Source organism: Podarcis erhardii, assembly GCF_964252035.2.
Source record: "Podarcis erhardii genome assembly, chromosome: 6".
NCBI classification, from domain to species: Eukaryota; Metazoa; Chordata; class Lepidosauria; order Squamata; family Lacertidae; genus Podarcis; species Podarcis erhardii.
In genome coordinates, this window is record NC_138510.1 from 67,499,059 (window position 1) to 67,511,225 (window position 12,167).

Consider the following 12,167-nt stretch of genomic DNA (forward strand, 5'->3'; position numbering starts at 1 on the left):
AATACTATACACATTAGCTGAAGTAAAGCAAGCTGATGCAAGTTAAACTGGTGTAAATTTACACCAGATCCAAATTTCCTGGCAGTTTTTAGGTCTATTCAAAAGGGACAAATTAAATTTGCAAAGTCGATGAATTAACATACTGGAGTCATTCCTGCTTGGGATTGTTATATGCAATTTTGAAGTACTTTTATAAATTTTTGGGAGAAGTCAATATGAACAGTTACATCTTAGAAGAATCAGAAAAAGTATCCTACCTCTGTTGCTGATGCATGGGTGGCATCTGATTTCCAAAGGCTAAAATAAATATATACGGTAAATATTTTAATTCCATTAAATGCTCTGGAATAAATGACAACGGGTGCAACACACAGCCTACCATATGAACAATTTGCATATATATTAACTTTTTTCATCTCTCCCATTCAACCCAAAGTATCACAACTACAATTACAATCCTAAACTCATGTAGTGGGAGTAATCCTCACTGAACTCAACAGATAGAGGTGGGTAACACTGCACTATAATTATCTCACACGGGGAAATACAGCACTGGGTACAATAGCTGAGGTCAGACAGAGAACGAAACCATGAATTGATGATTGAACAAGCCTAGAATGAGACATAGGCTTAGGTTTTTGTCCTGTCATATGCCCAGTGTAACCATTTCCTTCCAACTTTGCTGATAGCTGAGAAGCAAACTATGACTGAGGCTTCACAAGGTATATCTGGATTGCAAATCAATATCAAACCCTGGTATGCATGGAAAACAGACATAATCTGCCAGCCAGAAAGTAAAGACAAATTATAGATTGCTACAAACTGAGAAGAAATGAATTAGGTCAAGAATACAAGGATAGGAGAGCAAGGACCAAGCTCACTGTTTTTCCTACTCTTATGTAAAACTCCCCCCCCTACCCTTATACAGCACATTATTATGAAGTAAGATCAATGGAACTTGTCTCTTCAGTGGGCAGAACATTTTTGCCTTCACCTTTAAGGTTTCTTCTCCTATCCCAATGAATAAGTAGTCAATAAACACGCATTAGGATTTTCTTTGTGTTGGGGTAGCACACTATATGTACTTAGGTATGAACAATCACCAACCCAAAGTCCTATCTCCCACTCTTTTGAAGCAAGGGGTACGAGTTGCATGTGGCTTGCCACTTTAGTAACAGAATATCACTGGCTCTATCCAACACTGCAGCTTCACTAGCACAAGATATTGCGGTGTTAGCAAGAAAACGTCCCTCTCCTGTTCCCTTCCACAAAATCAGCTCCAGAGTTTGGGGAACCCACTGGAGCAGATGGATGGGGCAGAAGATAGGAAACCTAAGTCTTGTTATGCCAGTGGAACCCTGATGCCACTGCATTGGATAGAATTACCTTCCCTTGGTTTTTGTTTTTTTTTAACAGCAGCTGATACTTCCTGTAATAGCATTGGATTTAATCTGTTATTGCTAGCCTTTCCAGCTGTAATACTTTGGGTTGTTTTTAATGCTGCTAGTTCACTCGCACAATGGCACTCCTCCCCTGTAGTCCACAATGCACCCTAACCCTAAAAACCTTCTCCAGGAGGTTGGAGAACCCTCCAGAACAGATTGTAGGGCACAGGTGAGAGAAGAGGCAGGGGAAGTCAGTTGAGCAAGCAGAACTCTGCTGGTGTAGTGTTGGATAAAACCCATTATTATTTTGTATTTTGCTCCTTACCAATAGCAACTTTCTTTTTTTGTTACGCATATTATTGATAGGGTCCATATTCAACTGTTTAAAATCTAGGGCTCCAAAAAAGTAAAAGGAGATCCTGTATGCCTTGAAAGATCACAGCAAACATTCAGTATATCGAGTTTTCAATTATTTCCCTTCCTGACTCCCAAAATCTGTTCTAGAGGATTGTGGCACCTGTCCGCTACTGTATAGAAGGTGAATGGCGGATATCTGAGGAATAAATGGGATGGTTCCATAAAGTGTGGTCTCCCAAGGATGAATCCTGGGACTTGCACTTTATACATGTTCATAAATGACCTGGAGAAGTGAGGCAGCCAGGTTTGCATAACATCAAATTGTTGACTCCAGTCTGTGAAAAAGGCAAGCTCCATTCTAGAAATCATTACCAGCCCGTATTGCAATGCCTTCAATTCAAATGCACTTGGAATAGTGTGTACCTGTTCACCTTCCTTGAGGCCAGAGGTGAGATGCACTGTGGGGTTTTTATTGTTCCTGCTGCTGTTTGTATGTTTTCATGATGATCTAAAGTGTTAACTGTTTTGTTTTTATATGCTTATTTTGGTTATAATGCATATGTATGCCATAAATCATTTGGTTGAAAGGCAGGCTATAAAATTTCAAAAGAAAGTTCTGATCATCACAACTACAAAGGGGTATTGTAGAGCTGGAAGTTTCAAGAAAGGGCAACCAAGATGATCATGGAGCTGAAACACTGTCCTACAAGGGAACTTACAACATTTGAGTGTTTATAGCAGGCATAGGGATGATGGGATGGCTCTTAAAGAATGCTGCTGCTGCCCAAGAGGACTGCCTGCTGAGGGCCTCTTTCCACCTGGCTTGGGGCGCGGCTTGACAGGCTTCAGAAGGACTGCAGCTGCTGCTCAGCAGAGGGTTTCCTCTTTTAATTTTTATCTGTGTTGTTTTAAATAAGAACCTTGGCTGTCAGCCCTGGACCCTGCCTTGCTGGCCTTTTCCCATCTGGCCTGGTAGAGTGGAGTGGACTGACTGACTCCAGCTACAAAAACTGTTGAACAGATTCTTGGGCTGCAATATTGTTTACCGGGGGGGGGGGGGGGGGGTTGAGAGAGCTTGTTGCAGTTATTAATATTTTTGTTATATCTTTAGCTTTAGATCTCATGATTTACATGGAAATTGTTTCCATTTGGTTGTGTACATTTTGATGTGTTTTATTTATTGTTTATGACTTCTGTGGTTTGTAATTATGTACCGTATTTTTCGCCCTATAGGGCGCACCGGCCCATAGGGTGCACCTAGTTTTTTTTTTGGGGGGGGGGAATAAAGAAAAAAAAATTTATTCCCCCCCCCCCAAGCCCGAGCTTCCCCTGACCCCCAGAACACGCTGCTATCCGCAAGCTCACCAGTTGGGGACCCAAGTTTGAGAAACACTGTACTAAAAACAAGTTTCTCAACACTTTTACATTAGGCTGCTTTTACTTCTGTGCATTTCACAATATTAACCAACAGATAGAGACACCTTGATGAATGACTAATTAATGTGCTTATCAGGCTTCCAGACTGCATTTCTCACACACCAAAAGATGTGCTGCTCTATACAATAATTGCAACTATGGGTTGGAACAATGAACTATTAACAATAGGAAAATATAAACTAATGCCTTTCCACCGATACTTCTGTAAAGGTTAAGTGTTAGAACATAGTTGTTTCACTTTTCTTAGAGAGCTCTCTGGAATGAAGTATAAAACAGTCCTCCAGTGAGCAGAAGACATCTTCCACACAAAGAAGGAAGCTTTTGGATCTAACAAAATATTTCCAAAGTAACTATCTGGTCTTTCAGAAGGCAAAAATAGATGGGAAAATGGTTTTTAGTAAATTCACCACACCCATCTCCTTCATAATGCTACACATGAGAAACCTGCTCTAAATTCCACAGCAGAGTGGCAAATCAAAGACCTACTGTGCATACACAAATTCAAACTGATGCAAACCATACTCTGAACCTACGTCTTGCCCCAACTAGATACTGTGCTCAATCCTTTTATGCTGCAGCCATATATTGCTACCTGTCTCCCAAGCACCATTAAAGAACCTAGCTGCTCAATAAGCTTTAATATCTCTATTCTCTATTATAAGCAGCAGACAACAAGGCAAGGCATGGGATTATACTATAATGCCTTTTAACAACTTGTCTCATTGGGTACATTGCTAGTTAAGTTCAGCATAGTGTTAACCAATTATTATGGGAGGTATTTCTAAACATGATGGGAAGCACACATTTCAAATGCATTGAAAGAACATGCTGCAGTATCTACAACATTCTGAGGTACCCCTGCCCGTACAGGCCAGTCGTGTCCGACTCTAGGGTTGTGCGCCTGTCTCACTTAAGAGGCCGGGGGCCAGTGTCCGGAGACACTTCCGGGTCACGTGGCCAGCGTGATGAAGCTGCTCTGGCGAGCCAGCACCAGCGCAGCACACGGAAACGCCGTTTACCTTCCCGCTATAAAGCGGTACCTATTTATCTACTTGCACTTAAGGGTGCTTTCGAACTGCTAGGTGGGCAGGAGCTGGGACCGAAAGACAGGAGCTCACCCCGCCGCGGGGATTCGAACCGCCGACCATGCGATCGGCAAGCCCTAGGCACTGAGGTTTTACCCACAGCGCCACCCGCGTCCCCTCCTACAACATTCTATAACCCATTCTATAACATTTTTAATGGGCTACAACATTCTATAACCCATTAAAAATGTAACCTTACTTAACCAGTTCAGATTTTTATAACTGAACTCTAAACAAGTCTGCAGGCTTATAATGAAACAAATTATGCAGTAAGAAATTTCCTGTTGAAATTTTTACATATTTTTCTATTTGGGGTTTTCCATTAAAAGCAGCAGCATATTTAAAAACAGAACTCAGATAGTCTCCTTCCAAATCCATGTAAGCAGCCACCCCATTGCTTTTGACCAAACATTGCAGAAGCTGACATTTGTCCACAAAAAAGGGCTTTCAATCCCTTCCCTGTTACAGGTCCCTGCATCTTCTCAAAAAAACCTTTCCAAGGAGAAAGGTGTGATGTGAGAATATGTGAAAATCATGCAGAGGCACCTTGCGCAAACAAACTTCTGATGCAACACTGAATCCAACCCACTGTCTAATTTACTTTTAACCTTTTTACACTGGATATTTGGGCCCAACAAGATATAAAACATGATTAGAAGATACGATTGAGCAAGAAAATATCCTCAAGATATTTGTTAGCAGCTCACAATCAATCTGTCTATGGAAAGTGTACATCTGTCTCCTGGCTTGTCTTTTGCATCACTTCATGACGACTGCTCAAATGCTATGTTCACTTCTCACGTGTTGGTTACTTCCAAGACTGGATTATTGCAACGTGCTCTATGTGGGGCTTCCTTTGTGCTTGATACAGAAGCTACAGTTTAGTGTATAATGCCTTGTCAGCATATAACATCTGTGCTGAGAGATCTGCCCTGGTTGTCAATTTGCTACCGGGTCAAGTTCAAGGTGTTACTATCACTTGGGACCAGTTTACTTACGAGATTGCCCTACCCAACATGTGTCCTCTTGATCGCTTTGATCGGCAGAATTGACACCAATACAAATGCCACATAATATCTGTTCTGCATTTGTATGAACTTGATCAGGCTTAGTGAGGCAGTGCGTACACTTAGGAACTCCCTGCCTATTGAGATCAAGAAGGCGTCTTCATTGTATTCTTTTCAGTGCTTGCTAAAAACATTCCTGTTTGGAGAAGTTCACCCAGATGCTTAGAAATCTGAGGGAGTTTTATTCTGTTTCAGCATTTTAACTTTTGTATTTTAACTTAAAGTAAGGTAGTAGATTTTTCTTGATTTTACTGTTTTAGCTTTTGTAAACTGTTTTTGAGTTTTCTAAACAATCAAATGGTGTATAGATTTTATTAAATAAATACATACAGTGGTTGTGTTTTTTTTAAAAGGGAGGTAAGGGCCAAAGCTCGGCAGCAGACCCATGGTATCTCAATAGTAGGAAAAAACTACTGCCTAAAGCCTTGGGGGCAGCCACTGACAGTTACTAAAGACAATACTGTTCTATGGATACATGTTCTGACTCATTACAGCATATCTTCCTGAGTAAAAAACCCTGCCAGCTACCACTTTTTAACTATCTAACGTTTGGTTCATTGCAAAACTATATTCCTTTTATTAATATGAATATTCTGTTTTTAAAAAGCAAATACTGACTGATTCAGAAAGACTCCTTCCACTCCTATTTAAGATAGCTCTCCCACAAACAGAATCCCTATATACAACACATGTGGTGCAGTTTCAAAAGTGGTTTGTATTGCAGATCTAATTACTGTTTCTAGGGATAGAGGCACAAGACCACCCAGCAACTCTGCCGCATGAACTCAACCACTATGTGCACATAAACACTGGTATATCATAATTATGTATAGAATAGAATACTAAACACTTGCTTTGACAAGTACACTTAAGAGCTGACCACAAGGTAAAAGCATACTTACAATCATTATTTGGAGGAGCAACTTTCTTAGGCTCTGGTTGATCTGCAAAAGTAAGATTTTTTTTAAATGTTTTTTGTCACAAAGATAGGCAATTTAAATAAATGGTTGTTCCAGAAGTGCAAAATGCAACTTGTCCAATGCATTTTAGCATGTTTTTGAAATTTCAGGGAATAGGTCATCTAAACAAGGAAAAATCTTATATGTTTAACACTTGGTTAGTATAGTCAGGGGGGAAAAATGCAAAGTACTTCCATTTATCAGATAAACTGTTCAAGGTTTAATAAGGCACGCAGGTTTAAACACACTATTACGGATGTCCAGGTCACTAAAACATAACTAACAAACATTTAGCTGTATTATTAGTAATTTGACACTAAAGCTAATGATGCTTCTGTAACAAAAACTGAAAAGACCACCATTGTGAGAAATAATCATTTTACAATTATATCTGACAACGACCACAATACTAAATAGAAAATCAAAATTTAAGATTCAACCAACACATAGCAATACAATCTCAATCTGGGAACTGTCATACAGACTTCCTAACCAAATACTGAAAATTTCACGGCATAAGACGTCAAAACAGCAGATTCAAAGCCACTACCATCACTACCATCCAAATCCGTTTAGTATGAGTGAAAGTCGTAGATAACTGATATCTGATAAAAATTACCTCAAATGTTTCCGTCCCACCCCATATTCAGGAATATATGATGAACCACCATTATTAAGTGCAGTAAAAGTCAGACACATATTCCAAGAAATATTTGTGTCATCCATTTCAAAAGATCCACTAGTTCATTTCACGTTTACATACTAAACACAGGTAATAAATAAAAATTCCTGCCTTTAAAAGGAGAGGGCATTCCCTCCCAGTGTGTTGTACTGCTCGGACTTGTCCAAGAGCCATCTACACATAAAATAAAAAGAATACATTACATACATCATTTGAAGCATCATTAGCTCATTTTTGAATATTAAAAACCTCACTAATAATAAAAGGCACTTTAATAAAGTACACAAGTACTCCTTGTCAAGAGCCTTAGAAATTTTCTGTAAACAAAATTATAATCCATCAAAACCTACATTCTCCTCCAAGGTCAGAAACTGTCTCCATGAATTAAAAAAAAATTACACAATGCTTTGCTTTTAGAAGATAAACATATTAAACCCTGTTAAGCCCACAAAAGCTTTTTAAAATTAAAAAATGCTACACATTTCAGTAACATGTTTTAAAAACAAAAGGTTCAAGCAAGTTAGAGGAAGACATTTCTCCATATATTTCAATGCTTGTCCTTTTAATGAAATAACTACATTTTAAAATGTTGTGCCTGCACAATGTAACTTATATACCAAACCACCAGGTTTGAAAAAGATTAACAAATGAGCATTCTCCATATAAATTAGAGGAGCTGTTAATCCTCTGTCACAAATATTTCAACACTGTGCTTCTGATGCATTTTAAATACATATTTTACCTACCTTAGGTTTTTAGTTATGTCTAAAAGATCATATCCATGTTGAAGATGGACTATTCTACCTTCTAACCAATAACCATGATTAAAGTAATGCAGAAAGGCTAAACTAACTCATGCACTCACACACACACTATCAGTTTATAATTTTTAGAATTGAATATATTAGCATCTTATATACTGATTGACAGCATACCTCCATCTTCAAGAGGTCTTTTTTGTCCTCCATAACTGTAATCATTTGAATTCACAGATGTTCCAGATTCATTTCCAATTTTTGCTGCAATCTGAAAGAAAAGCAAAGGCGAGCATATCAAGTCTTTTATTTTTTTTGACTATGTTGTAAAAAGTAATGTGTCAAAGAAAGATTTTTTTTACACTTGCTGTAACAGACACTTTACATCATACATTAATATGTTGTCAAGCATTAAATTACACTAAACACAAGTTGTCTAACTATAATTTTTGCTCTGGGAAGCCACCATTTGAAGATCAGGGCAAACCTTTATATTAAGAGAAGAACAACTGGTGTCAGCTTAACTGGAAGAATCAGACATGCAGAAGTGTTGAAATACAACAGCAACCAATTATGTTATCAGAAGTTAGTGTGCTTGCTTGTGGCAGGCACAAACACGCAAGCAATTTCTTATAGAACCGCATACCATATAGAAGCTAACAGTGAATTGCTTGCTATTTTGCCCAAATGATTAATTTAAAGGGAACTGGCTTTTAAAACAATATAGTGAGGGTGCCTGCCTAAAGTCAAAGTGCAGTGTTATAAATGCTCCTCCTTCTCCAAGGTGTAAACTGGCCCCAAGCCAGTGTATAGATACTTCATATAGTAATTGCAGTAAATCTTCCAAAGGTTAATGTCAGCGAAGATCCTTTTGAAATATCAAGCAGTGCATGTGCTTAGACCAGTGCTTGGATTTAGTATGGGATTGATGGTGGCTAATAAACTGCTGTTGAACACTGACAAGATAAAACTCTGATTTGTAGATGCCCATGTCTGGAGACTTAGGTATACAGCCTGTGCTACATTCTCCTTGAAAGAAGGGATGCAATTTCGGGGTATTATTTGATCTAGCATTGTCACAAGAGGCACAGGTAGCATGAGCGACACAAAGTGTCTTTTTAAAAGCTATAACTGTTCCTTGACATGGATAGTCTGACCATAGTGACCCATGCTTTGGTGACCTACTGACTGGGTTATTGTAATGCGCCGTGCATGGTTCTATCCCTTGAAGACAATCCAGAAACTTAAGTTAGGGCAGAATGTAGCTGCTCTCTCTCTCTTTACTGGACAGACGGAATGACACCACAGTGATTCTAAGAGTTATATTAGCGGTTTATTCACTTCAAAACACAATTCAAAGTGCTGATGCCTATCTTTTCAACTCTAAGCAGCTCATCACCAAAATACCTAAAGGAACATATCCACCAATGCCAGGTTGCCAGGGTGTTTAGATCCTCCAAGGTGGGTTTTCAGTTCTATAACCAGGGCAATTTCCACTATGTGGTGCCATACCTTAGTTGTGCTGCGGTAAAGCCTTTGCTGTGGTGGCACTGCATACATGGAATGCTCTCCTAAGACTTATGACTGGAGCTCAAGCAATCATGATTTCAGCACCTGGTCAAAACATACCTATTTGCGTCCAGGTATTTTAATAAGTTGGTAATTGATCATCTCACTCTATTTTAACTGCCTTATTTGGTTTACCATTTTATTGTTGTATGGTGGATTGTTTATTTTATGTTCTCTACTCTACCTGAGAATCAATAGATAAAAGGTAGGTAATTAGCATTTTTAATGACTAAAATGAAATTAATTTAAGATCCTGTAAATCTGGGTTCTCCTGTTTTAAAAACAAGAGCAAAAGTCATATTTATTCACAACTAAATGTGTTCAGTGGAACTTTTCCCCATCTAATAGACCCCATTTCAGGAGAAATTACTTTTGAGCGTGTTTAGAATTGCATTATTTAGTATCACAGCCGAAATGAAATACAACTTAATTGGCTCAGGCTTATATTTGAATGTTCCCTTCATCTCCTTCTCCCCTATGATTCTCTATTTTAGTTTGAAAGAAACAAGCCTGACAGTTCAAATCCTGTCTCAAAGCAGAAAGAAATTACAGTACAAGGTGAAAGACAAGTAGGGAGTGTGCAAACCCAAGAGTCTTGACAAGAGTCATTTATGTAACTCTGAATTATGGCATGTTGCTGTATCTGAGCCACCTCAGTGTGCTAGATTTGGGATAGGAATGAGTTACACATTATACTACTCCAAGCTGCCTTTAGTCAAGAATTTTTTGTTGTTGTAAGCATGTATTAAAAGCACTCTCACAACCTTATTGTCTTGTTTTTAAAATGTACCAACACCTCATTTTCAAGATTATATCTTCAGCCACTAAGAAGATAACTAATCTAAAATAACAGCCATTCTGCATCTTAAAAAAAATGTGTAAAATGGTTCATCTATTAGTGTATATGAAAGAGTGCAGCTATAAAGAATCCACGTCTTTCTCTTTTAATAAATGAGTATATTCATCCATCTATGAGGTAAGGTGGTAGTGTTGGGCCCTGAAAATTTAGCTTCATACTACAGTTTATAAATTATTTTGCCACTTCCTCTCTGTTAACAAAACTACACCAACAATTTACTGGATTCAGTACTATCCTCCTTGCCTTACCTCACCCACTTGCAAAGAAGAGGACTGTGATCTTGTCTTGCTGGAGCTTTCAGTTTGTATGAAACGTTTGAACAAAGATATTGGCAACTGCTGAAGGCAAAGAACTCTTTAACCAAATGCTTTCTTAATTCTCTTTGCTTTTATAAAGTAGTAAGAGAAGTGGTTCCTAGATCAAACTTTTCTGAATTTGGGCTGGTTGTTACATCTAACTGGTCTAAGTAAGTTGCTAGGAAACAAGAAAGCTTAAGGCAACTAAATAAATGGAAGGGAAGCATAGTTGCTAAAAATGGCGGCAATTATCTTCAACAGTCAAGTAGGAAGCCAATTCTTTTTCCCCCGACTGCCCCAAACCACACAACCAGGACAGTCAGGACTAGTTGACAACTATTGTATTTCAAATAACCTCTTACAGAATCGAAAGGGAGTCTTTTTTCTGATTTAGAAAATGCTCTTATCTCACCTATACAGCAGGCAACTGAAAAAAATTAATCTAAAAACTTATGGGGTCATATAAAATATAGAATATATATAGAAACAACACCTTCTAATTATTATGTGAACAAGAGGAAAGGAAAGAGTGGACCAGCTACCTTATTAGGCAACAATTTCTATTTTATAAAAGCGGTGTTTCGGGTTTCTCCGTGTTGTGCGACTGTGTAATAAAAATAAATTAGGGAAACCTTGAACTGCGAGTAAAAGGAAGGACAAAAATATCCCAAGTAAAGAGGCGGAAACTCAAGTAAAAGGTGCCTCGGCCATACAAGAGGCTACCCCCCCCCCCTTGAAGACGAGCGCTAATTCCTCCCTCATTCTGTGCAGTGGAAACTATTCATCAAACGATGAAAATCGCTACAAGTACAGGTATTGCACGCGGGGAAGGAAGGAGACGGTCCTCGTGGACGAAGAGCGAGCGAGGTGGAAGTTGGGGGAAATCAGAAATGCCGACCCACCCGCCTCTTTCTCTCTGGGTTGGTGGTGCACGTAGAGAGGACGCCGCCATTACGGGAAGGCGGCTTGAGAGGGGGGGAAAGGACTCCGAGGAAGAAATTCCCTCATAATCCGAGGGATGGTGTCTCTCAAATCTCACTTCCCTCCCTCGTTCCCGTGAGGCGCGAATGGAACCGAGGCGCCACAGGACTTTCTCTTTCCACCCCCTTTTTCTAGTCACTGAGGGAACTACGACGCCCCTGCCCGAAAAGTCTCCCGAAGGCCCACGGAACAAAAAACCGCCTCAGCTCCTAACGGAGGGAGCGCCTCTGGCGGCCTACGGGACGGCGGCGGCGGTGGTGGGGCGTGCCCCGCTCGCCCTTGCGCAGGACGCCGAGCGACGGAGGGGCGAATTGGGCGGCCTGCTTGAAAAAGCCTGGCGGGCCAGGCCGGCCTGGGAAGCGGCACCCATTGCCCGGTGCCGACGATACACACCTGCCTAGCCCGTTGCAGCGCGTCTTTAAAAGCATCATTGACTGCCCCGCCACCTCCTCCGCCTCCCCCGGGCGCGCCCGAAGAAGGAGGGGGTACCGTAGAGTAATCCGCCATGTCCGCTTCGCCGCTTCCTACCGCGCTCTCTGCCTGCCAAGAAAGAAAGAAAATGGCGGCGGGCGGGAGCCTTTCACATTCCTGCGTCGCATCGTGTTCCACGAGAGGAGGGCGGGGGGGTGGGGAGGGGGAGGAGGCGCGTGGCGAAAGCTCGCGAGACGTCTATGAAAAGGGCATGAGATTTCAAGGCGGGAAGGTAAAAAAAGGGAGGGGGGAAAGCTTTTGAAG

At 40.3% G+C, this 12,167-nt stretch overlaps 1 protein-coding gene across 1 annotated transcript in view; it reads right to left on the reverse strand.

Moving 5' to 3' along the window:
- Positions 1 to 12,045, reverse strand: part of FUBP1 (far upstream element binding protein 1) — a 30,764-nt gene extending 18,719 nt beyond the window's left edge. Inside the window, 5 exon segments of the mRNA XM_081868342.1 lie at positions 258 to 297; positions 6,234 to 6,275; positions 7,084 to 7,146; positions 7,908 to 7,998; positions 11,826 to 12,045. Coding sequence (XP_081724468.1) covers positions 258 to 297; positions 6,234 to 6,275; positions 7,084 to 7,146; positions 7,908 to 7,998; positions 11,826 to 11,939 — 350 coding nt within the window. The 5' untranslated portion in view covers positions 11,940 to 12,045.
- Positions 12,046 to 12,167: the final 122 nt, after the last annotated feature.